The 24,482-nt window shown below is 62.0% G+C and overlaps 11 protein-coding genes across 11 annotated transcripts; all 11 read right to left on the minus strand.

Annotated features, from left to right (window-relative positions):
* Nucleotides 1–311: 311 nt before the first annotated feature.
* Nucleotides 312–1,877, minus strand: LMJF_25_1850 (conserved hypothetical protein; the record flags this gene model as incomplete). The annotated part of the gene is made up of 1 exon (XM_001683892.1): nt 312–1,877. The coding sequence occupies one exon, from the start codon at nt 1,875–1,877 to the stop codon at nt 312–314; it is 1,566 nt and encodes a 521-aa protein (XP_001683944.1).
* Nucleotides 1,878–2,625: 748 nt separating this feature from the next.
* On the minus strand, nt 2,626–3,933 carry LMJF_25_1860 (conserved hypothetical protein; the record flags this gene model as incomplete). The annotated part of the gene is made up of 1 exon (XM_001683893.1): nt 2,626–3,933. One exon carries the CDS (start codon nt 3,931–3,933, stop codon nt 2,626–2,628), a length of 1,308 nt encoding a protein of 435 aa, XP_001683945.1.
* Nucleotides 3,934–4,680: 747 nt separating this feature from the next.
* LMJF_25_1870 (hypothetical protein) lies at nt 4,681–6,261 on the minus strand (the record flags this gene model as incomplete). Its single annotated transcript, XM_001683894.1, has 1 exon — nt 4,681–6,261. The coding sequence occupies one exon, from the start codon at nt 6,259–6,261 to the stop codon at nt 4,681–4,683; it is 1,581 nt and encodes a 526-aa protein (XP_001683946.1).
* A 1,944-nt stretch (nt 6,262–8,205) lies between these two features.
* On the minus strand, nt 8,206–8,625 carry LMJF_25_1880 (hypothetical protein; the record flags this gene model as incomplete). The annotated part of the gene is made up of 1 exon (XM_001683895.1): nt 8,206–8,625. The coding sequence occupies one exon, from the start codon at nt 8,623–8,625 to the stop codon at nt 8,206–8,208; it is 420 nt and encodes a 139-aa protein (XP_001683947.1).
* A 964-nt stretch (nt 8,626–9,589) lies between these two features.
* Nucleotides 9,590–10,252, minus strand: LMJF_25_1890 (conserved hypothetical protein; the record flags this gene model as incomplete). The annotated part of the gene is made up of 1 exon (XM_001683896.1): nt 9,590–10,252. The coding sequence occupies one exon, from the start codon at nt 10,250–10,252 to the stop codon at nt 9,590–9,592; it is 663 nt and encodes a 220-aa protein (XP_001683948.1).
* Nucleotides 10,253–10,957: 705 nt separating this feature from the next.
* LMJF_25_1900 (conserved hypothetical protein) lies at nt 10,958–12,136 on the minus strand (the record flags this gene model as incomplete). The annotated part of the gene is made up of 1 exon (XM_001683897.1): nt 10,958–12,136. One exon carries the CDS (start codon nt 12,134–12,136, stop codon nt 10,958–10,960), a length of 1,179 nt encoding a protein of 392 aa, XP_001683949.1.
* Nucleotides 12,137–12,482: 346 nt separating this feature from the next.
* LMJF_25_1910 (conserved hypothetical protein) lies at nt 12,483–13,514 on the minus strand (the record flags this gene model as incomplete). The annotated part of the gene is made up of 1 exon (XM_001683898.1): nt 12,483–13,514. One exon carries the CDS (start codon nt 13,512–13,514, stop codon nt 12,483–12,485), a length of 1,032 nt encoding a protein of 343 aa, XP_001683950.1.
* An 818-nt stretch (nt 13,515–14,332) lies between these two features.
* On the minus strand, nt 14,333–15,817 carry LMJF_25_1920 (conserved hypothetical protein; the record flags this gene model as incomplete). Its single annotated transcript, XM_001683899.1, has 1 exon — nt 14,333–15,817. The coding sequence occupies one exon, from the start codon at nt 15,815–15,817 to the stop codon at nt 14,333–14,335; it is 1,485 nt and encodes a 494-aa protein (XP_001683951.1).
* Nucleotides 15,818–16,545: 728 nt separating this feature from the next.
* Nucleotides 16,546–17,250, minus strand: LMJF_25_1930 (conserved hypothetical protein; the record flags this gene model as incomplete). Its single annotated transcript, XM_001683900.1, has 1 exon — nt 16,546–17,250. The coding sequence occupies one exon, from the start codon at nt 17,248–17,250 to the stop codon at nt 16,546–16,548; it is 705 nt and encodes a 234-aa protein (XP_001683952.1).
* Nucleotides 17,251–17,781: 531 nt separating this feature from the next.
* LMJF_25_1940 (conserved hypothetical protein) lies at nt 17,782–19,773 on the minus strand (the record flags this gene model as incomplete). Its single annotated transcript, XM_001683901.1, has 1 exon — nt 17,782–19,773. One exon carries the CDS (start codon nt 19,771–19,773, stop codon nt 17,782–17,784), a length of 1,992 nt encoding a protein of 663 aa, XP_001683953.1.
* An 835-nt stretch (nt 19,774–20,608) lies between these two features.
* On the minus strand, nt 20,609–23,797 carry LMJF_25_1950 (putative kinesin; the record flags this gene model as incomplete). Its single annotated transcript, XM_001683902.1, has 1 exon — nt 20,609–23,797. The coding sequence occupies one exon, from the start codon at nt 23,795–23,797 to the stop codon at nt 20,609–20,611; it is 3,189 nt and encodes a 1,062-aa protein (XP_001683954.1).
* Nucleotides 23,798–24,482: the final 685 nt, after the last annotated feature.

Consider the following 24,482-nt stretch of genomic DNA (forward strand, 5'->3'; position numbering starts at 1 on the left):
GGTGTTGCCAGCCATCGCAGGAGATCCCACCCACGCAGTACGGCGTCTTCTTTTCCCTCTATTTTCTCTTGCCTCCCTTCCAGCCCTGTCTCGGGCGCTGGGCAGCGCGGTTATAATGCGTGTGCGTGTGTTGGGGAGATGGCGGCTTAGACACCACGACAACGATGGCAAGGCAGGGTGCGTCGAGGGCCTTCCCCCCCTCCCCCGGCCAAAGCCGAAAACCTCTCACGCGACAGGCGGTGACGGCGGTGGCGCTACGTCAACGCACACGCACACATGCACAGGCGCGTCTCCGATGATTCTCTTTACGGTCACGCCCAGCTTCTGATGTGGCCATCCCAAGCAGCCGTCACCACCTTGGTCGGTTCGATCGGGTGCCACAGGTGCGACACCAGCATCTGCGCGTGGGCCTTGAAGGACTTCTCCAGCTTCTTCGCTGCCCAGTCCCATACGTACAGCTTGCCGCCAATGTCGCCGCTGGACAGATACCGGCCATCGTGGCTGAAACTCAACTGACATCGCGTGCCGGAAATGGTGTGCCCTGTGAACTCGCGGTCGTGCAGGAGTCGCAGACGGCCGCCGCCGTCGTCGCGGAAGACGATTACCTTGTTGTTGAGCGACTGCGCAGCGAGGAACTCCGGCTGCGTCGGGTGGTGCAGAACGTGCGTGATAGCGTGCATCGCCGCATCGGCAAACTGTTTGATCTGCACCGGACTTCGATAGTCCCAAGTGCGCAGCGTCCTGTCCTCCGAGGTGGTGAGCATCTTGCTACCGTTGCTCAGTAGCGTGAGGTTGAAGATGGTGCCCATATGCCCCGTGTACTCGCGTTGGTACTTACTGCAGCCAACGCGCACGTCGTAGAGGACCACCTTCTTGTCCACGGCCGCCAACAGAAGGTGCGCCTCGTCGGAGGGGTGGTGAAGATGCTGTACGACGGGGAGGCTGTCTGGATTGGTTAGCACGTGCGCACAGACGCCGGCCTCGACGTCCCACATGGCCACGGTGCCGTCCACTGAGCCGGTCGACATGATCGCTGCGTTCGTCGTCACCTCCAGGCTTTTGATTGGCTGCGTGTGCGCCGCGAAGGTGGCGAGTAGCTGGCGAGTTGACGAGTTCCACAGCCGGCACTGCCCACCAATGTCGCCAGAGAAGAGGAGATGGCCGTAGGCAGGCGGGGCCCAGCGGAGCTGCTGCACGCCAGATGCCTTGCCGAAGCGTCGCTCACCGCCGCTGCTACCGCCATGGTCCACCAGGGACGAAGAGGATGCCGGCGCGGAGGCGGTGTTGGACGCTGTCTCATAGCCTTCTGGTACCTTGAACACGCCGCGCATGGTGCGGGGCGGCTGGCACGCCTTTTGCTTCGTGGACTGCTCGTGCACCAGCACGCTCGACGGCGGCTCTAGGAAGGACTTGCCGAGGTAGTTGACCCGCTCCACACCATCTACAAAGACGGCCGTCGGTGGCCCGTCCACGGCAGGCACGGGACGGGCGGCCGCTGTCGCTGCCGCGGCAGCGCCGGAGGATGCGCCGAGCGCCGCCGCGGCATTCTCGCGCCGAGCCCTCTTTAGCGCCTGCGCCATGGCGCCGCTGGACGGACCACCGGTGCCCGTTGCCGCCTCCGACGCCTTCTCTGTGCTAGCCAAGGGTGCGACATCAGCGGCTTGAAGCAGCGAGGATGGCGGGTCGGGGTACGCCTTGCGAGCGTCCTCTGGGCTCGTGTACAGCGCGAGAAGCCCCGCGACGCTGTCGCTGCGGCGCTTCATGAGGGAATGCAGGTACACGTCCCTCGCCAGCTCTGCCTCGGCTTGGCCTTCGGCTCTGAAAGCCTGCAGCCGGGCCATGTCCGCTGGCGTGGGGGGTCGATCTGTGGGGAACATCGCAGGCAGTCGCGCTTGTTTTGTGAGTGCAAGTTTGGATTTTGGGTCTTGGGGGGGGGAGGGAGGGGCGAGTACGTCGGTCTGTTGTGAGACGTGTGTGTGTGTGTGTGTGTGCCGCTATACAGATGAGGGGAGAGGGAGGCAGAGAAAGTGGTTGTACTTACGCGAACCGACTCCGGTGCGCACGTGGATGTGTGGGTGCGGGTGAGGCCATGCGCACAAGGAGGATGCTGACGAGGGTGGTGGTGGTGGTGGCGAGGGAAGGGAGGAGAGGCTGAGCAGTTGCATTCACCTGTGCATACGCCGCATCCACCACGTCTCATAGCGGCTACGTGCGTGCACCCCGGTGAACCATCGAGGAGACGAGGTGCAGTATTGTGATGATGGCTGCGGTGACCATTGAATGTCCACAAGTGCCTGTGCACTCATTGCGCTGCATCATCGACATCCTCTCTTGCCATGGGAGGAAGCGGGGTGACGGTGACGGGGCGCTAGTGAGGGAGCGTGACGCACAAGCCAATGCAGAGTGTGATACACCGCAGACCTATGCACATACTCAGGGGCAGACGCACAGACGTACAGGGCAGACGGAGGAAAGAAGATGGGAGGGACGTCGGGAGGGCACCACGCACACGCGTGTGGAGAGACGTGCACATACACGCACAAACACACATACACACACACACACACATACAAACACACACACACACACACAGACCGACAGACACGAAACACAAGCAAGCACACGCTATAGATTGAGGTTGCCGCTCGTCTTCTGATGCGTTTGACTGCCCTCGACAAGGAAGTCGTACCACTGCTTTCCGGTGTCCATGGTGAGTGGCCTATACAGCGGTAGCAGCACCTCGCGTCCAATGTGGCAGTTAGCGCAGCTGTACGTTAACTTCTTCAGCCCATCCTCGCGCTTCGACGGTAGCTTGATGACCTCCTTTTCCAAGCTGCATGTGTAGTACTGGCAGTCCATGCACTGCAAGCACTTCGTGTTCTGGTGCATGTCGCGCGAGCACAGCACGACACTGTGACCATCAGCGCAGTGGGGGCACTTCCATACGCGGTAGTACGCACATCCGTTGATCAGCTCCAGGTATTGGCCACGCGTCATCAGCTTTTGCAGCGTGGCGTCGTCGCGGACGCGACTCATGAGGTGATGGCATTTGGGGCACACCGTGTCGAGCAGCTGACTCACGAGCCACGCCGTGCAGGCTGTGAAGAAGAGGACGCCGGCGACAAGGTATGGAACCTGCTTCACACCGTAGCGCACCGTCTTGCCAACGAAGCGGACCTTGTTGCGCGTCGGCAGCGTCAGCAGACCTTTCTCCCACCGCATGTGCATCTCCTGCGCCTGCCGCGCAATCGCGTACACCAGCTGTACCGTTGCCTGGCTCGGCTTGCCATCTCGCACAAGGGGCTGAAAAACCTCACGTACGGCGGGTGCGAGGAAGTTGTTGTCAAAGTACTCCTCGATGGACAAACCGCTGATGAGCTGCACCGTTGCCTCCCGCTGCGCGATAACGAGCAGGAGGCCGTTTCCATTGGGCTCTCCGATGGCCCAATCGAAAAAGATGGAGCTCGCGAAGGCTTTCGGGGTGGTGTAGCCCACCGTCGGCACGAGCACCACGTACATGTCTGTCTTGCACAGCGACTGCATCTTGTCAATCGCCTGCTCAATCTCCATCCGGTCCTCGGAGCTGAGAATGCCGACCAAGTCCGTAACACGCTTCTTCGCGTAGCGCGGCACGAGCTCCCAGGGCCGCTGCGTCTTGCGGTAGTGGATCTCGTCCATTGTTTGCATCTTCTCGAAAGAGGCGACGATCTCGCGGTTGTTGCGCTGGCGACCAGCCTTGAGGTCCGCTGCCAGATCGCGACTCTGGCCGAGCTTCGATAGCGGCGAGAGAAGATCGAAGCCGGCGTGCCGCCTCGAGTTGAAGAGCGGCGAGGAGGGCGAGGAGGATGCGGCGACTGCCGTGGTATTGCCCCCACCGCTGATGCCGGCACACGGCAGCCGCACCGCAGCCACAGTGCTGCAGCGACGCCACATTGCCAACTTTTGTGTTCGCTGTTAGATATTTTTTGTTGGATCTGTGAAGACTACTTAAAGGAGCGCGCTTAAGAGCAGCGCCACGCGCAGGCGCAATCTACCACAGCGACACGAGCACACCCGGTGAGAGCCACAAGCCACGTATGCCGCTGCGTGTGGGTGAGATGAGCGAAAGGAGCGCGGGACGGAGACACGATGCCCCACCCCCCTTCACACCACCCTGCAGTGAGTTCACTGGTTTTTATGTGCATGTGTGTGTGTGTGTTTAGGTGACACCGGTGATGAGAGAGAGAGGAAGGGCCCGGCGGCGGCGTACACAAGACAGAGGGAGGGGGAAGGGAATGATGACGTACAAGGAAAGGAAGGCAGCTGCCTGGTTTCGCTGTAGGGGCGGGGGCGGGGGTGGCAGGTGGCATTGGCCACCCGCACCAGCGAGCGTGCGAGCAAGAGATAGCTTTCGGTGTCCCTCTATTCGGGGGCGTGCTTGGTCACCTTCTGCACAGAGCGGGAGGGAGATATGGAACGGCCCGGACAAGAGAGGATGTCGCGCACCAGCTGGCACTCAGCAGGTCAGCACACAGCATACGTAAACATCTACCCGATCATCGATTTTGGCCAAAGAGAGAGAGACACCCCGTCGTGGCTCCGCAGCAGCAGTGGGCTGGCTGGCTGAGGAGGGCCCGAGGAGAGCGTAGGGGATGATGGTCAGCGTTGCACGTGCGCACCCTGTTGCCATCATCCATGGGGTTAATGCTGCGCCAACTTCGGCACGGCCTCCATCTTGTCTAGCTGAAGGGCCGCCAGCGCCATTCGCTGGTTAAGCTGCCCCACGTGCGCCTCGTACGCCTGCCGCACCACCAGCCAACGCCGCAGCAGGGCCTCGTAGCGCTGCGCGTTGGCGCGCGCAAGAACTGCCACGTCGATCAGTTCGACAGATGCACCTACCCTTAGCGCAGGCGCGGCGTTGCACCCCATTGCCGCCCACGCGCGTTGCCAGACCTGCTGCTCCTCCTCCGAGGCGACGGTGTGCGAGGGCTGGTAGGCGAGGAGACGACGCAGCCGCGCACCGAGGCTGTCCGCCGTGCCGCCGACGCTTCCCTCGCGCATGTTCAAGAGGCTCTCCGCGTAGCGCTGCAGTGTGATCAGCTGCTGATAAACGCCTTCGACTGTTGCGGCATGACGACACTTGCACTCCACCACGTCCCCGAGACAGCACGCGATGCGGCTCAGCAGAGCGTCAACGGCGCCTTCGTCGTCGTGCGCCTCGCCTGCTGTGACCCTGGTCGTGCCCGCCACCGCAGTTGCCGCAGCGCGTGAAGGTGTGACGACAGATTCTGCTCGCTCCGAGGCGGGATGCGGCGATTCGTTGGGGCGCTGTGTGACCCAGCCGAATATGTCGTCCTCGTCTTCACCACCGCCTTGCACCACCCACACGTCGTCCGACAGCGGTGGCGGCGGGGATGCGCGGGTGGGTGCCTTGGCATGATTGCCCAACGCCTCGTTCCGCGACTTTGCCCCTGCCGGCATTGTTGGGAGTGCAGCCGCCAAGTCTTCAACGTCGTCGGGGAACGCAGTGGGGGAGCACAGGTCTATGTGCCGCTCTTTCCGTAGCCGCTGCAGCTTCTGCGCGATGCGGCGGCGGAGCTGCGCGGTGCCCTCGTCGCTGCTGTCGAGGGTGTCGGAGGCCACTGCGCGGTACTCGGAGAGGAGAGCCGCTGCCGACGGCGCTGCCGTGCCACCGAACAGCTTGTCCTGTTGCCTAGCAGCGAGCGTCGCTGCTACGCGCGCTGTCTGCGCATGCAGTCGCCGCAGACATTCCTGGAGTGGCGCCCCCATGTCCACGAGGACAAGGGATGGGGCAGCTGCAGTCGACACGCAGGCTTCCATCCAGTCCACCCTCGTACACGATGAGTATATCTGTGTGTGTGTGTGTGCGCGTGCGCGCGTGCGTGACGCAAGCTTGAGATCGACGAGGAGAGTCATAGTGGAGTGTGTGCGCGTGTGCAAAGGAGGATAGAGTGGAAGAGATGGAAAGGCATGCATCGCCATCAGACTACAACGTCGCTGACACTGCGCACAGGTCATGCGTGCCCGGCTTGCTTGCCACGCGTATCGCTTTCTTCTCGCGTCTCTGCAGCGACCACGACATGCAGGTAGCGGCAATGGCGATAGCATAACGCGACGCAGCTGGCAGGCGATGGCGGCCACCCCCCCCCCCACCATCTCCCGTGCATTAGTAAGTGAGCTCTCGTTGTCGTCCGCTAGAATTACAACCGCCTCTTCTGGCGAAGGAGACGCGATCAGCAACGTGCGAGTAGCATCCGTCATAGGCGACGCATCTTCCGTCCAGTGACGGTCGACATCACTGATGCTCGCCCGCTGTGGGAGAAGCACATCCACTCTTGCGGTCGCTTATGTGATCGTGGCTGGACGCGTCGGGTGTGCCGCCGCCGCCACTAACGCGGTCAAGACAGAGGGGACTACTTCTTCTCCAAGCAGGGCCGAACTCACAGCGTGGTAGCAGAGCAGCACGACGTTGCACCAGCGGCACAACTCTGCGCGCAGGGGCTCGAGACCGCGTAGGGTGTTGGGGAGAGTGTACACTTCGGGTGGCGGCACTGCTGCGTGGGATGATGAGCTTGGCGCTGGTGTGCCCCTGTCTTCACCAGCCCACCGCAGAAAAGAAGACGGTGTATGCGGAGTTCCGTACGCACGACTCTGTGCGTCGCCGATGATGCCATCAAGCGATGCAGCCATCCCTGTTCCATGCGGCGGAGTGGTGTCATGGCTATTGAGCTGCGCCGACGACGATACCCGCGCCGCGGCAGCGAGCTCGCGCACCACTCCATCACCCAGTAAGAAGAGTTTGGGGCTGTAGGTCCTCCGAAGGTGGCCTCCGTCCAACCGGCACGACACGGCGGAGCCACGCTGCGATGCACGCACTGGCGTCGCTGACCCATCGGTGTTGTCCTGGTCGCATGCGATTGCTGCTCTACTAGTAGAGCCACTTTGAATGGCGAGGCGCTCAAGACGCATGTAGAGATCGATGACCTCCGCCGCATTCCACGTGGCAAGAGGACCGCGAAGATCGGACCGCATCGCGTCGTCTTCGGGCTGCGACGTCAGCTCCTAAGCAGAGCAGTGCGCCGCATCCACCGCCGCCGTAGAGGCGGAGGAGTCGTCATGCTGAGAAGTTGAGAGTGGACGGAATAATGTGTTGATTGTGTCAAAGGAGCGAGACATTGGAGAATGGCGTGTGTGTGTGTGTGTGACGCACGGACGGATCTCATATGTAAACATAACTCTGCACCCAGCGATAATGCACATGCATGCGTTTACGAAGTTCCCTTGGAGCCGCCTCCTGAGACGAGCGGGCGACAAGGAGAGTGAGCGAGGGAGTGTTATAGCGGCGTGATGGCAAAGAAGCAACACAGGCTGCACATTCTCACGTGTGCGCGGGCATCAAAGGGATGTCGATGTGCGAAGCGTGAAGACGGCGACACACACACACACACACTCAGACAAACACGCCCACGCCCAATGCCCAGCTGTCTACATTGTGGTCATTGAAAGAGGTGCATACCATCCGTGCGGGTGGTCTCTTACCTGCGTGAACCCCCTCCCTCACCTCATTCTTCTGCCAGGCACGCTCAGCGGAGAGGGAGGGGGATGCTGTTCTGGCCGCTGTCGCTGAGGCCAAGAAGGCGGGCGAGGGCAGAGGCGGAGACACACGCAGACAGAACGAGTGATGATACAGCACAACAGCACAGAAAGAAGAGGGCGGCAGAATAGCTGCGTGTGACGTGATCTCACTGGTGCGCTACTCTTTCGGCGCCACCATCCTCCCCACCCCCACCACACACACACGCACACAATATCGCCTCCTCGACGTGACCGTCGTCGACTTCCGCACAGAGCCGCGGCGGACAACGAGAGCAAAGACGAAAAGAGTGAGATGGAGCGAGGTGGTGCCCTCCGGAAGGCAGAGAAGCTGAGGGAGCGGAGTGCGTGTTTCCTCGTGTGCGTTTCCCCTTTCCTCCCTCCCTGCACAACAAGGATGCACAACCCGAGAGAAACAGCAAGACCGCCATCGCAGAGACAGAGACAGCAACAGATACAGCAACAGAATGCTTCGTACGACGCAAGCATGGTTCGCCGTCTTACGCGCCGTGCGTACGTGTGGCGAGGAGGTGAATAGCAGAAGAGGGGGAGTGCACGCGGACACATCAACACGTCCGCCAACGTGGCTCTTCCAGATTCCTGTTTTGCGTTTTAGAAGTTGTACCCGTCAGCAGCGTCGTCGCCATTGCCACGGTCGGCGACGGTGAGTGACACGCCCGCCGTGATGAAGCACACACCGCTGAGGAGCGTGAAGAAGAGTGCCAAGCCGCAAATTACGGAGGTGTGATAGAGCACCACCGCCAGCCCTGGTCCCGATATAAGCAGCACACCGCCCATGAAGAGGCCGACTGTGCTGAAGGCATCCAGCGGCTCGTCATCAAAGTCGTTGAAGTCGTCGCTGTCGGCGCCGCGACCACACAAGAAGAAGGGGACGGGGGCGAAGCAGTAGAACGCAAGGCTCATCAACGGCCACGCATTTCGTTTCTTTACAACGGTGCAGCCCAAAATCAAGAAGAGGAAGCCCATCACCAGGAAGAAGGCCGAGATGATCAACTGGCGAAGGCTAGACATGGCAATCGGCCGAGAGAGCGATGGAGGGAGGAGGGTGCTATGCTGCAAAGGTTGATACTGATCCCCGGCCCTAATAGCGAAGACCGACACGCACGCGCGCGCACACACGCACAGACTGGCGTTGGTGAACTTCGAGTGGCGCGGCAACGAGTCGTTTGTGGTGGTAGCCGCTCTCTCACCCCGGGTGCAAGTGGATCGGCGTGACCAACACGATCAAGCTAAAATAATCGAAGGCGGAAGGGAGAAGAGAGATGGCAAAAGAGGAACGAATGCGGAGACGTGCAAACGTTGGCGTTCCAGCAGACATACACACGTACACACATATATATATATATATGTGAATATGAGTCTGTGTGTGCGTGTGAGTATGCGTATCTGTATGTATGTGTAATACGTACATGCGTGTGTGTTGGGCAGGATCCGGTGTTCGCACACCAGCACAAGTCGAGCAGGGGAACGAGAGTTGGAGAGGGAGAAGGTGGGGCGAGGGCATTACCGAATTGACTTGTGCGCCTACAACCAAGGAAAGGCAGCAGCAAGAGGCGCAGACAAACACGTGCGTTGTTGTTGGGGGTGGTGGTGGTGGTGGGGGGGGGGGACAGTGACGGGGTCGGGCTAGACGGTGGGTTCGAGCACGGTGCTGCATCACTCTACCTCTGCCTTGCAAGACGCAACGGTGAGATGTCGCTTAGCACCTTTGTTTTCCCATCGAGATTGACGTGCACGCTCTCTCACGCCGTTCCACGAAAGTGTGCGCGTGTGCTGTTATCATCGTTGTTGTAGAGAGGAGAGAGATACACACCCCATACAGTCTCTGCCTGTCTGCCTCTCGTCTCTTTCCCTTCCGCTGCATGGGCAGCTTACGGCCCGCGTCGCCGAGCGAGATGCCCCGTAGCCGGACGCGTGCATCCTTGTAGAGCAGCGTAAGAGCGAGAGAGTAACACTCCCTCCTCGGCCACCCACTTCACTTTGACGGTGACTGTACCTCCCCCGCCAGTTCGAGCAGGTTCGATGCCGCGCTGTCGAGAAAGAGCTTCTTGGCGTGGCTGCTGTTCAACTTTTTCGCCGTTTGCACGACACTGAGCCCCATCAGCAGTGGTCTTGTCTCACCGTAGCGACGGATGCGGTGCGCTATAGCGCTCGCGAGAAGGTTCGTCAGCGGGTGGTCGCGGAGGCCGAGCAGAACCGCGAAGTCGAGTGACGGCGTCTCATCATCATACATGAACGCGCCGGGCCCGATAGCCGGCGCGTCGTAGCGGAGAAGGACACCGGGCGCACACGTCTGCTCCTCCGTCACGAAGAGAAGCACGTAATCGACGAAGCAGCGAACCGACAGGTGCAGCACCACACGGATGCTCTCATCATTGCCATCGTCCGCGACCTCCGCGGCCGCCGCCGCTCCTGTGGACAATAGCGAGCTGGGGCCAGGGAAACAGAAGGTGATAGTACGCTGGCGAAGGGCTGGCTGAAGTTCCACAACAGGGTGCTCTGGCGTAGCGGTGGAGCACGTGGTGGCTTGCGGCGGATCACGGACACTTGAGCTCATCCTCGCGGTTGTGTGCTGCTGCGGAGCTCCCTGTGTGTACAACTGAGGTGTGCACTTTTCCACGAACAACGATCCCATCATGCACACACGCGCACACAGAGGGATAGCGAGAGAGATGAGGGAGGGGGTAAGGGGGAGGAGGAGGAGGGGAGAGCTTAGGAACAGCTGCGTGTGCGGAGCAGAGGCTAACGGGGGTGGGTGGGTGGGTGGTCGGCGTGTTGCGTCTTTCCGTTCCTTTCACGCCGTCCATGGGGCGAAGCGGACTCTTCCGTTGGTGCGCCACGTACACGTGTGCACATGCCGCCTTCCACACCGCACGCGGCACGCGACCATGCGTTTTCTACGTACGTCATCCGCTCGCATCTGTAGCGCCGCGATGCCCAGAAGCCTACAGGCGTCAGAGAATCGGCACACCAGCACATGCGCGCATGCTCGTGCGCTTCGCCGCCGCGGACCTCCTTGCACCGCTTCCTCTCTCGCTCCGTACAGACTTGATGATTTCGCGTCCGCCCAGGGAAAAGACGGCTCAACGTGTGAGGATCCGGAGGGGAGGGCGGTAGCGGAAGCACGAGCGAGAGAGAAGAGGAGGAGTCTCGGCAGGGAGAAGGGGAGGGAGGGAGGGAGGGGGCAAATAGACGGCTTCAAGTCGAACACACACACACACACACATACACACACAAGCACGCGTATGCAGGAAGGCAGATGGAGAGAAAGGGGGCATCGCCTGACAATGAAGCGGCACTACGGCAATGGGCACCGCGCCCATATCGCCGGCACACCGCCTCCTCACGGCCGCAAGAGGGAAATAAGTAGATCGCAGAGGGCGGCCTCGATCGTCTTTCCCTCCCCCCGCCGCACCAGCACCGGCGCGCTGTCGTCGCCGTTCTTCGTGTAGACCAGCACCCACTCTTTGTAGCTCTGCAGCACGTTCGCCACGACGGCGTCGCAGCGGTACGCGTGCAGGTTGCTGATCGCCTTGCGCTTCATAGTCTCCTCACACGTTTCGAGCTTGAATGTGACGACGAGCGGCTGCGTCGCGTCTGGTGCTGCGCGGTGCAGCCATTCTTCCCGCAGCAGCAGTAGAGCCTTTGGCACGTTGGACAGATGCAGCGTCAGCCCATCCCCTCCACTGATCTTCTCCCTTGACATATTGGGAAGTGGCACGTAGTAGTCCGACACGGCGGCCGCCGCGAAGAACAAGCACGGGCGCTGCTGCAGCACCTGTGGCACAGCGGTGCCACATAGCGTGCGTGAGATGACCTCAAGGAGAAAGATATACTCGACGACAGTGTCGTAGGCGACATAGTGAACAAGGCCCTTCGTGCGGTAGTAGAGCTCGGCGACGCGCTGCAACTCAGCCTTGGACGCTGCTGCCGGCGTGGACTCGGCGCCTGCTGTCGATGCCGAGCCCGTGCCGGGAGCGCTGGGCGCAGACGGGGATGCCACGGCCGCAAAGAGCTGCTCAGTGCTAAGCGTACCGAGTACGCGTCGAAAGGGCATAATGGCGGTGCGGTGGTGCAGCAACAGGCAGGCCCACCCACGCTCTGCCAACGCTTCAACGAGGTGTGCGCCGCGGCCGCCACTGCTGAAGTTCGTGATGAAGCGGACGGCGTTCACCTCGAGAGGCACGGTCGTGCCGCCGCTCGTGATGAAGGTGATACCCGGGCAGTCAGGGTAAGACCGAGCCACACCTTCAAGGAATGCGAGGAGGGTGTCCTTGTGGGCCGACAGCTGTGCCTGGGCCTCGGATGGCATGTTCTCGGCGTAGAAGGCGTCCACATTCTTCTGCATGTTGATCATCCCGTTGCGGCGGACAGGGGCGGAGGCGATGATGCGCTTCGCAGCACTTGTGCGAGGTAGAGAACGTGGAAGAGAGCCGTGCGCAGCGATGAGAGACGAGCGTGATGACGATGGTATTTTGCAATTGTGTGTGTGTGTGTGTGCGTGCGTGCGAGGTGAGAACATTGCGGAGACGTGTGCGTCGACGGGTGGACTCGTAGAGAGAGAGGAAATCACGTGTCGCAGAGCGGCTGAGACCTCCGCCACATTCCTGCAATATTCACATAACGTCCGCGGAGGACAAGATGCGGGGACTCGAGGAAAGGAGTAGGTGGGGGGGGGGGACGGGCGACGTGGATCTTACCTCTGACTCTCTCGTGCTCCTGATTGAGCCGGTTCTACTTCTCTTTTACCGCAGTGGCTAGGAGCACGCGCAGGCACGCGAGGTTGGGGGTGGGGTGGGGTAGGGCAAGGGGGCCGCAGTTGCTGCGCTCGACCCACCTCACCACCCTACTCTCTTCCTTGCTCGGCTTCACGCATCATCGCTGATCTCACCCTGCAACTCTTCGCATAAATCTTCGATGGCGGCGCGAAGCGACTCCTGGTGGTGGATGATAGACGCCACGGCGCTTGACCAGCCCGCACATCGGCACGCCACGGCAGACGGCGCATAGTGTGCAAGGGTGGGTGCACCGTCTCTGCGCGCGCCTTTGGAGGGCAGCGCGACCAGCTCCTCCTCAACGCGTGATGTGCTCCCCTCTGTGCCATCGACATCATCGCCATTCGCTGAGTGGTCGGAAGAGCCGCCGAGGTCGTCCATGGCGCCGCGGCACGTTACAAAGTACAGATGTGTGCGGTAGCGCGGGGGGATAAGCCGTAGCAGGATACAGCGCTCCACGTCGTGCACGCGCAGTGTTGGCGCCGCAGGCGCTGGGGCAGGCGCAGAGGCGGCAGCGGTGGAGGGCGCTGGAGGGCTGTGCGCGATGTGATTTGGGCGCCTCTCTACCAACTCGTACTGCTCATCGTCGCTGCTGTCCGGCTTGAAGAGAGACTTGATGTCCGCCGGCTCGCCCGCGCGGTTCTCCGGTGTGTCTCCTTCCTCTTTCCCTGCCTCCACGGCTGTCGACGACTCGCTCTCCGACTCGAGACACACGTTTGGCGTGCAATGGTCAACTAGCTGGTTCGCCAAGCTCAGCGTCACCGTGTAGTGCTCGCGCTCCAGGTCTTGCAAGCGATCAATCCACATTGACAGCGCCGAGCTCGTCTGTTGCCTGTTGTCTGCTGGACCCGCTGGTGCTTCAGTGGGTGAGTGGGGGGAGAGGTGGCCATTCTGCCGCTGTTCCGTCTCCGTCAGCGCCTTCTGCAACGTGCGCAGCTGCGTGCTGATGCGCTGAAACGCTGGCAGGATAATGCCTTGGATGTTGCGCTGCAGCTCCGTGGCGGTGATGTCACCAGTGATGGCGCGGTGGAAGAGCAACGTCCATTGCTGGTACGTGGCGCTGCGATCCCGCTGCAGCTTGAGGGCCGAAACGGCTTGTGCCCTGTTGCTCGCCGTCGCCGTCATGATGGTGCTTAATTTAGCCCAGTAAAGCGAGTATGGAAATAGCAGGCAGAGTGTACGGCGTCCCTGTGATTGCCACACGCCTCTCTCAGCGTACGCGAGTGCACCCCTTATCCACTGCCGTGAGAGAGATCAGCGAGGGAAGAGGGGGTCGGATAGAAAGAGTCTGAGAAAGACAGAGGCGTGCGCTGAGAACACGCGTAGCCGCACCACACCGCACACGGGCGCATACGTACACAGATGCGCGCACACATAGCATATTCGTGTTGTGCGTGAAGATTGCTCCAGGCTTCAGACACGATCACGACGACGACGGCAGTGCACAAGAGGTCCGCCTACACCGGATCCCATCGAGAGCGGCTGGTGGGAGCGTTGTGACGCAGACGTTGTTCGCTTGTCGTGGGACTGCTCAGGCATTGCATCGGTAAGCTCCGAGTCCGACTAAAGCGCCCATGGCATCGAGAACACGAAACCAGAGAGGAAGACGCAAAAGGAGGAAGGGGGAGGGGGAGGGGGGCCGCGGGCGGGGATAGACAGGCATGCGCGCGGACTACGTATGCACACGCACACGCGCACACACCGGGGAGCTCACAGAGAACAATATACGGTACATGTTCGTTGTACATCAAGGAAGTCACACACACACACACACACACACACACACACACACACACACACACACACACACACAACGGAGTACATGAGCAAGCCAAACAAAGGAGAATGAGTGGGGGGGGGAGCGAGCGAAGATGCACTGAACCAGCACTGTCACCACTGGCGTCCTCGCATTTATTCTACCCACCGTAAGCATGCAAACCACGTCACAGCGTGCCACCGCTCATCCACGCCAGCTGCGCGCGGATGTCGGTGTAGACGAGGTGCAGATAGCCCTTTCCGCCATAGGCGTGGGTGAGGTAGTAGTCGCCGCGCGCGAAGCCCATGGCAATGCGGACGGTGTCGATGAGTTCCTGATCCCCCGCCTCTACTGCTGCGGCAAAGCTCTCGTCGAAGCACTGCAGAGCCTCGCCCTCCTGGTTGCGGCTGCGGTACGCCTCGCCCAGCTGCATGGTGGCGATGCAGAGCTGCCGCGGCGCCCCAAGCTCCTTCGCCAACTGCAGCGCCTCGTGCAGGGTAGTAGATGCCTCTAGCTTCAGCCCCAGCCGTTCTTCAAGGTCGGCCACACGCAGCGTCGCGCGGCACTCCTGCGGCTTCAGGTCATTTTGCTGCGCCACGGCGCGGCAGCTGCGCTGGTACTTGAGGGCCAGCGGCAGGTCCCCGCGCGCCTCACTCACATCGCCGAGGGCCGAGTAGGCGGAACCCTCATCAACGACGTTCTTGCTGCGCACCGCGGCTTCGGCAGCCGTCGCGTAGTGCCGCGCTGCAGCGGCAGGGTCGCTGAACTTTAGGGTCTCGCCGAGGGCTTGATGCACCCGCACGAGACAGCAGCTGGCGTCCTGGAGTGTGGCCTCATCACGGAGGGCGACGGCGAGGCGGTACATGGCATCGTAGAGCGCGGCCGCCTCCTCCAAGTGTCCCTGCCGCTCCTGAAATGTGGCGTACACGTGACGGGCGCGCTGCTCAAGGGTGCGATCAAGTGACTCCATCATGTAATGCAGCACCATTTCGTGGTACCACGCGGCTTCGGCGTAGTCGCCCTCCTTCTCAAAGTAGTTGGCGAGCTGCTCGCAGTGGGTGAACACTTGCTCAAACTCGCTCTGCCGGCGAAGGACTTCCACGGCGGACAGCTGCTGCTGCACCCATGCGAGGCGGTCATCTGGGACGTTGAAGAACTTTCGCGAAAGCGTATCGACGCAGACGGGGTCGCGGTGGGCCAGCTCGAAGAGATGCATATACGTCTGCACACACCCCTCCGCCAAGGCCTCGCAGCAAAGGCGGAAGGGCACCGAGTCCCGCTCGGGGCCGACAACGACGACTGGGGTGCTGGCGTCGTCGACGACTTTCGTCCTGGCGGCTTGGCGCGTTTTGGTGTGGGCGGCCGCACCGGTGGCATCGTTCTGCGGGGCGCGGAGGCCAAAGACGGATCCCTCCTGTCCCGTCCTGTCGGCCAGGCCGACAAACGGAGTAGACTGCCCACGCGCACCGGCGGTGAAGTGCGACGCCGCCGTCGACGCCACCAACGCGGTGGAGGTGCCGTAACGTCCCGTCATGTCAGGCTGCGCGGTCTTGGAAAAGGAGCTAGTGGGCTGCGGGCGATTTGGCTTTGTGAAGCGACCGCTGCTGCTTGGCTTGCCGAGGTTACTCGCCGCCGCCGGCTTCCGCGGCACGCGAGATGAGGCGGACTGCATCGTCGATGGAGGCGGCGAAAGGGGAGATGGCGGAGGAGACTGCGTCCCTGCGCGGTCCTCTCAGCACACGATGGCGCCCTGTGCTTGAATGAGTGCACGCACGTGAGCGCGTGAGTTGATGGAGAGAATGAAAAAGGGGCTTCGGCTGACCCCTCCCCCTCTGCTTTCTCTCCCTATCAGCGAACTGGCAGAGAGGCAGGCGTGTGTGTATGGGTGTGTGGGGTGACGCGAGGGGAAGGCCGAGGGAAAGAGGGCGAGAAGGGTGCAAGTCGCTGCTCACCAGAGTCAAAGAGATGTCAGGGAGGTGAAGAGGAGGCAATGCTGGGCGGCGCAGAGGCCTGCTTACATTGCCTTGGCTTGTCTTGAGCACTGCACCGCGCGAAAGGCGACCACACGCGCCGAGCGATGAAGGCCATGCCCCTGCCCCCTGCCCCCTCCACACACAGCACAAACACACCCGCACATCGTTAAGCTAGTCATTGTGGTACTCATGCGCGGCACAGTTTCGCGCGTCTCGCCCTCTGCGCAACTGACAGGTCGGTTAATGCATAAGTAGGCAAGCGCTACACAGGCACACGAAGGGACCTCGACCATATCCGTGGCTCGTACGCCCACATGCAAGTGTGCGATGGAGTGGCTCTGAAAGCGGTAGCAGCACGGGCCAGCGGGGTCCGGGTGTGCGTGCGCAGATAAACTGCAGCCGCAAACGCTGGAGAACATTGCCGCCTCTACTCCGCAGAGAGGTGGCCCGACGCACGCCGAGCGGACGTTGTGCGCAGGCGCTTGCGCAGCCGCTCCAGCTGAAGCTTCCCGTCAGCGGTCACCGTGTTCGGCAGGCCCAGCTCCCGCCCGGCACGGACCGAGAAGCCTTCATCGCCATAGCCGACGAGGGCGCCAGCCCTGCCACGCCAGAGAGCTGCCGGGGGGTCGGTGGGCAACTCCGGGAGCCGGCCGGCGCGGCTCCACCGCTGCGATGTGAGGACGTAGGCGTGCACTTTCAAGTACACGCATTCGTACGGGTGCTCCTCAACGCACCGCTTCACCTCCCGGAGAACAGGTGGCAGTAGCGCGTCCACCGCGTCCACCGCGCCACCGCCGCCGCTGCTGCTCTCCTGCGCGGTGGAGCCGCCCGCTATAGCCCTCACATCGGTGCCGTTCGAGCTGTTCGCCGTTGCAGCAGCAACGGCAGAGGTGCACAGCACCGCGGAGGAGGGTGGCAGGTTGTACTCCACAAAGCAGTGACCTCTGCTCGCGCCATTCGTGGGGTTTGTGTAGAGCCGCGTGGTCACCGGCTCCGCAGCCGGGTAGACATCCGTGAGGTAGCGGTGCACCGCCAGCTCACTCGTGTGCCACGGAAAACCTGATATGATGAGTACAGTAGGCATCAGGCCTGCTGCGCTGCTGTGCCTGGGCTCGAGCAGACGAGCCGCCATGGTGGCACGGGCAGAGCGGTTTGACTGCGTGCGTGTGGGGCGCGTCGATGTTTGGGAGGGGGTGGGGTGGGGTTTGGCGCAGGAAAGGGAAGGCAACGGAGGGCGTGCGGAGAAGAAGGCGGAGGGCGGGTGCGGGCATTCACTGCATCGCTCGTCGGAAATTTCGTTGTTTTGGGGAGGAAGGGGTGGAGAAGGAGGAAGCAGCTCAGCGTCCGGTTCGTTCTTTCGCCGGGCGCGCGCTTCCTCACCGCACGGTTGTTGGCACTCTTTCGTTCAAAACCCTCTTTCTCTCTGTGTGTGTGTGTGTGTGTGTGGCTTCCATGTGCTTCCTCTTGCTTCAAAAAAGAAGCGCTTCAGCGCGTGTAAGTGTGTCTGTGATGAAAGTCACCTCTCGCTGTGTGGGTTTGTCTCACCAGTGTGTGTGTGCGTGTGTGTGTGCCTCCGGGTGCACTGGCCGCAAGAAAGGATGCACGCAAGGCTCTCACACACATACACACACACACACACACACACGCCCGGCGTCTCTCGCGCCTATGACCACGATCGCAACGGTAGCGTCAGCTCAGCTGCCTTTAGTCCTTCCAAGGTGCTGTGCGACTTTTCATCTCCACCAGCACCACCGTTGCCGGAGCCTTGGCCCATGTGCCTCTCCATGGCGTGCACAACGGCGGCCACGTCGGTGCGCGCAAAGCCGTCTTGCACGTGCTTCAACGCAAAGGACTGCAGCTCCGCCTCGTATGCGGCACCGCCGATCTCGAGCGCAGCACCTCTGCCAGAAGACAGGAGGTTAGTCACCATCCGCGCCGTTCCGCGTTCGTCTATCACCTCCATCGATATGAGCGGGCGGAGCAGCTGAAGGCCTTGTCCAGCGAGGTCCATGACTGTCGACGCCGACTCCTGCCCAGCGCTGCCGGCCATGCGCTCCTGCACCTCGCTGAGCACAATCGCCAGCAGCGAGGTGCGGTGCGAATTCCATGCTTTCCACAGCGACGCCGGAGGTTCGGCCGGAGTGACGCTACACTGCGGCACCACGCGAGACCGCAGCTCGCACCGTAGGTGACGGCGCAGATGGTTCACCACGGTGCGCAGCATCAACTCCATTGCCGGCACGTGGGCCTCCGGCAGCGGCTTCCCCGCTTCCTGGATGCAAACTTCCGCCAACATCACTCGCATGGCCATGTCAGCGGAGAGTGCTAAGGAGGCGGCCGCAGTCTCAGGCGCTGGCGCCGCCAAAGCTGAGGCATCATTGGCCGCCCGCTTGCCGCGCCGCCCCGTTGCTGCAGCGCGATCGCCACCACCGCTGGTGGCAGAGGAGGCCGACGGCATTGTCCCGAAAAGTTTTGACATGACGTCATTGTGGTAACCGCGCAACGCAGTCCTGCAGTCCATGCGTGGCGCCGCAGCGATCACCAGCGGCAGAAACGACAAGAAGAAGGTCTCTAACGACTCCGTGTCGATGCGCTGGTACAGCCGCAGCAGGTCGTTCGCCACGGCAGCCGCGAAGGAGGCGCGCACAAAGTCTGGGACGGAGCGCTGATGCAGGGCAACCATCCGGCGGTACCACACAGGAAGCGACAGCCCCCCAATCGTGCTCGGCCGCACGCACTGAGTACCGCTGCTGCCAGTCGCACAGCCGTCCCCACCACCGACATACTGCGCCCACTCGGCCGCGGAGAACGGAAAGGCGAGGGCCGAGTCAGCCGGCATGTCACACTGCATCTCGAGCGTGGCAGCGTACATGACGCACGCGATGGCGTGCATGTCTCGCTCTTCCAGCGCAGCCGAGTCTGCCAGCGAGCCGCCGCTCACGAGGAGCGGCAGTGAGCTTGCTTCCAGCGCCTCGCGACATCGCTGCCACACCATTTCAACACCGAGAACGCGCTGTATGAACGCCTCAGCATGGCTTACGGTAGGGGCCGCAGTGCCCTTCTCCGCAGGCGCCGCAGCGCCCTCGTCTTCGCCGTTAGTGCTGCGCGCATGGGCCTGCGACACAAACTGCGGGGTGCACACTCCAATCAGCAAGTCCCGGTACTCACTCGCGCTCTGCAAGTTGAGCGCGCGCGACAGCGGGAAGTGCCGGAGAAGCTCCTCCACGCAGTCCCACTGGGAACACTGCGTGGCGCATCCCCAGAGCAGCCCCACGTCGGCAGAGGAGAGGTCGTCTGTAGACAGCCGCGTTATGTCGCGCACCACACCCACCTCCACGTCGCGCTTTAACGTCGTCAGCTCAGCTGTGGTGAGAGGGAACTGCTGCACACCGGCGAGTGCCCGCCGCACCGCTTTCAAGGGCAGAAAAAGATTTTCGCTGCTCAGCACGGCATCCCCACACTGGGCCCGCTTCAACCCATCCAGGAGGGTCTTCAGCAGCTCCGCGTGTGGCACCTGCTCGTAGAGGGAGTACGTGATAAGCGCGTCGGTCGCGGCGGGTGGCAAGGTCTGCTGCGGCTCACATAACAGTTGATGCAAGGTGCGATGAAGGACGCGGGAGAGCGGCTGCACAATTCGAAACGGTTGGAGGTTCATGTTGTTCACTTTCCAATGCGTATTTCGCTTCTGCGGGCACAGAGCGTGTACAGATACACGTAGAAAGACTTCTGACGGCACAACGCAAGCGATGGCTCCGTACTGTCGCCGATGGGTCGTCGGCCGCAGCTCGCGCAGGCGGACGCGCGTGTGTCCGCGTTGAGTACGAGGGGGTGGGGCACGGATCGGCGTTGTAGTCGATTTGGTGGTGATGCAGCGAGGTGGTGACGGGAGGGGAAGGGGGGGGGAGGAGGAGACGAGGTGCGAGAGTCACAGCGAGCGGGGCACCAAAAGACGATGCTGACGTGGCGCACCGATAGGCGACCGACACGGCGGAGGGATACACATCCGTGCACGAGGACTAGCAAGAGAGAAAGGGAGGAGGAGCGCTGCTACAAGTTGGTGAGGGAAATCACAACGCATCCGCTACACGGCTGCCTTGGTGCCCCCCTCCCCAAATCCTCCACTCCAACCAGGCACCCCGATGCATCTGAGGGTTTGCTTACCTATGTATGCGCGACTTTACGGGGAAAGGGTCGGGGCGATGGCGCATGGCGGTGTGCTGCGGAGTCCCGTGCGTGACAGCTCAGCTCCTTCTTGTTCTATCCAAAGGCTTCCCACCGTGCCGCTCAATGCCGGGTCACAGCGCCTGCTATCGTGTCAGCTCGAGCCACTGGCCTTGTGTGACTGTGTAAACGGTTGTATGCCTGCCCACACACGCACAGACGTACAGAACAGAGGGGAGGGGTGGCGATGATGTCTCTCATGCGTGCATTCCACAAGCTGAAGAGTGTCTTCTCGGGTACGCACGTGTGTGTGTGTGTGTGTGTGTGTGTCAGTGACCGGAGCGACGCGTAGCCGTCGTGCGGCGAGAGGAGGGCGGCGCACCTCCGCCAGAAGACGTCGAAGAGGCAGCAGCGCTGCGTGCTCGCTTGTGAGGTCTCGGCACGTTGCTGCCACCGCCACCACGACGGCCGTCACCGCCGCGGTTGAAGTTTACAGGCATCGTCGTGAGTGTCGCGCTGCCGCGTAGCGATGACGGTCGCGCACTCTGCTGCTGCTGCTGCTGAGACGATGACACGTGCATTGTCGCTCGAGACCCCTGCAGGGGGTGACCACTAACAGAGCCACTCTCCCGCACTTCTTCCTTGCTAGGCGATCCTGTCAGAGAGCACAGGGGTGCCGCCGCGGGTGATTCGCGCGGGACAGGGGCCGTCAGTGATGGCATGGGTACGAGACTCGCCAGCTGTGGGCTGCTGCTACCACCGCCGCCGCCCCACGCACCCACCGCGCGACCTACAATGGGCGAGCTGGCCGCGGACGAAGACGATGTTGTGGTGCCACACGCCACGACCGAGGCAGCATGGGCGCTGACGGCGCTCGACGACAGCGGGTCCAAGGACTGAAGGGTGAAGGTGGCACTGCAGCGCTGCACATTGCGTACGATGACGTCAAGCGCTGCCTCGGCATCGGCGGGGGTGCTGGGGTGGGGGAAGACGTGGGAGGCGTGTCGTATCACCTCTGCACACGCGTCACGTACCGCCAACTGGAACGGCGCCGCGTCCGCCAAGGACGGCATTTTGGTCCTCAGCCGGAGACGATCGCTGAACCGTTCACGCACCTCCTGCACATCGCGTTCGCCGACTGCCTCGACTCGCTGCAGCTGCTTCAGATTCGAGTCTAATTCGGTGCGCAGTCGCTGGCAGACTTCTTCAACACCGCGCCGCCGCTTGAGCTCCGCCCGCTCCGCGTGCTCCTTGTAGTCGGTGAAGAGCTTTAGACACTCGCTGAGCAGTGCATCCACCGACTCGTTCAGCCGGTGCACAGTGCGAAGACACTGCGCGTCGTACTCCGCCATCACGGCAGACCACGCTGGTGGCGCCATGGAGCTGCTTGTAGTTCGCGACACTAACAGGGGCGCTGACGCGTCCATCACGCTCGTGACCAGCGTCGAGCCGCAGTATTCCTTGCTATCGTCCTTTGTCGGCACGTCAGTGACAGCGGTGGCAGGAAGCGGTGTCGGCGGCAGAGGCGGAGACGACAGTGGTGGAGCGCCGCTCCCTCGAAGAGCACCAGTGCTATTACTGTTGCCCACGGGGCAACGGCGAGGGCCGCTGCTGGCCGCGGTGCCACCACCGCCGCACCGAGGACGACCGGCGCGGCGTGTCGGACTCACCGAGGCCGACGGCGCGCCTGAGGTGACGCTGCCGCGCTGGAGAGATGACGTGGTGCTACCGCGTGCGGAGTAGGGAGCGGCAGCAGCCATGACCCGACTGGGGTGTTGGGAGACCGCAGCCGCTGCGACGGCTGTCCGCGAGGGGGATCCGTTAGGGGTGGGGCCTGCGACGCCACGACTACCTGCTGTCTGCGACAGCGACTGAGTGCCGCCACTGAGGAGGGCCTGCGAGGGAGGCGGTGTGCAGCTGCGCCGTTCTGGCGACGTTGCGGCAACGGCGTCCAGAGGGCACCTGAAGGCGCTGTCGTCTGCCTTCTGACGCATCACCTCCTCCTCATTCGCCACGGCCGTCGCAGCAGCAGCGTCGTTCTGCGGACAACAAGCGGGCGAGAGAGGCAGCGGCGGGAGAGTGGTGGGCACGGGCTCCTCCAGCGAGTTGAGCAGTTCGGTGCGCCACGCCTGTAGACGCGCGTAGTTGTCCGTGAAGGAGGTTTTTACTGCGTCCTTGGCCTCCGCGACCCCACCGCGTATCACGCGTTGGAGTGCGGCCGCCTGATGCTCGAATCGCTTCAGCGCTTCATGGTACACCTCCTTGAAGTTCTGCAGCTCCGCCTCTTTATCCACCAAGAGCGCGTTCAGCACCTTCACCTGAGATTCCCATATGTGCTGCCGTGCGTCGCTGCTCTGACGGTCCTGCATGAGCTGCTCCACCGCCTCCTTGAGCTGGTCGTACGACTCAGCCATCTCCTGCGTCTGCTCATGTTCTTCCTTTGTTACGTAGTACCCGCCCCGCTCGTTCACCCGCTCCTGCAGGCGGTTGCGCAGTTTCTGGTTCTCGACCTCCATCGAGCGCAGCCGGACAAGCAGCTTCTCCTTCTCCGTGTTGGCGGCGTTGCGGATGCTGCGGGCCTTGACGGCGTAGAGCAGCGTCGACTTGGTCTCCTCGATGTCGCGGCCAACGGATGAGATGCAGGCGATCATGAGCGTTCGGGCAGTGCCGCCGATAGAGTCTTGTAGCAGCTCTGTCAATTTCGAGTCGCGGTACGGCACGTGGCTGGGCCGCGTCGCCTCATTCGTGTTGGACAGCGCGAGGAAGACGCTCTTCAAGGCCAGCAGCGACTTGTTGATCTTGCCAGCCTCGCCAGCAGCGACGCCGGAGGCCTGCGACTTCTTCAAACTCTCCGACCCGGCCAGGTCGATCATGAACAGATGTGCCACCTCGGTCTGCTCCGTGAAGGCATTGTACTCCTCCATGTCGAAGATAAAGACGACGTGCGAGCGGCTGCTGCGCTCGTTCATCAGCGTTGCCGCCGTGTGGCGCCACGACAGGCCACGCTGGATCGTCTCAATGGCGTCGTTGACTCTGCACAGCGTCGCCTTGTGGGTGAAGCGCGGGAAGCCGGAGATGAGCGTCACCTCTTCCTCCCCATTCGGACTGAGCATGTCCGTGAGGTGCTCATTGTAGATCTCGATCATGGACAGCGTCAGCGCGCACTGTGCGCCATCCGCGATCTTCCGCTGCACATGCTCCAGCATGTTTGCTACTACCTTGTGCACCAGGCCTTGCTCGCCGTCCTCGCTGCCAAGCATGGTGTACGTCTTGCCGGTGCCGGTCTGGCCGTAGACCATAATCGTGCCGTTCATACCCTCCTTCACGCATTGCAGTATTGGCCGACATGCCTGGAAGACGTCCTCCTGCGTCGAGGTAGGAGAAAAGGTGAAGTCCGGGTCATATGTCTTGGAGTCGAGCAGGATGCGGCGGTTCTGAATGTCAAGGCCGCCGGCCGGGCGCTCCTGCCCAAAAAGCGGGCGGCAGCGCACCGCCACCTTGATGCTAGACGACGACATGGACTCGCACGTGACCCCGTCTTTGCTGCTGCAAGAAGGGCAATCGCCTCGGGGGAGGAAGAGAACGAGTGCGCGTGCGTGTATGCCGTGGGGTGTGCGTCCACTCTGTTTAGAACCCAAGGGAACAGAGGAAAGGATCGACAGACCTTATTGATGAGCGGAGTTGACCTCTGCGCGTGTGCTCTGCGTGAGTTCCGTAGCCGGAGAGATAGGATGGTCGCGGTGGTTGTCGTCGTTATCGTAAGGGAGAGGAGGATGCGAATGATATGGCTGGGAGGAGGCTGTGGGTGTGCTGCTCTGTCTGTGTCTGTCTTGTGCAGGAGCCGAAAAGTAGAGTTGATGGCTTGATCTAAGGTGTTTCTAAAGTGAGAATGCAGCGTGGGGTACCACACACACACACGTAGCGCCTGTATTGGACTCTATGTACGACTCTCAGTCCACGGTGTGCGCGCGTATGACTGCATCAGCGGACGCAATGGCGCGTGAGGGGCGAAAAATGGATGAGGAGGGGACGCGTAGTTTGTATGTCTCGAGCACAGCAACGCCACGCGGAGCACACACACGAAGGCGTACACACGTGCGGCTCCACGGGTGCCTATGTGCCTGAGCGTGCGGGGTTCGATTTCAGTCGTCTGTTACCACAGCACACGGACTTGGAGAAGAGCAGCGGGGTGGTCAGCAATAC

Source organism: Leishmania major, chromosome 25, assembly GCF_000002725.2.
Source record: "Leishmania major strain Friedlin complete genome, chromosome 25".
Taxonomy (NCBI): Eukaryota; Euglenozoa; class Kinetoplastea; order Trypanosomatida; family Trypanosomatidae; genus Leishmania; species Leishmania major.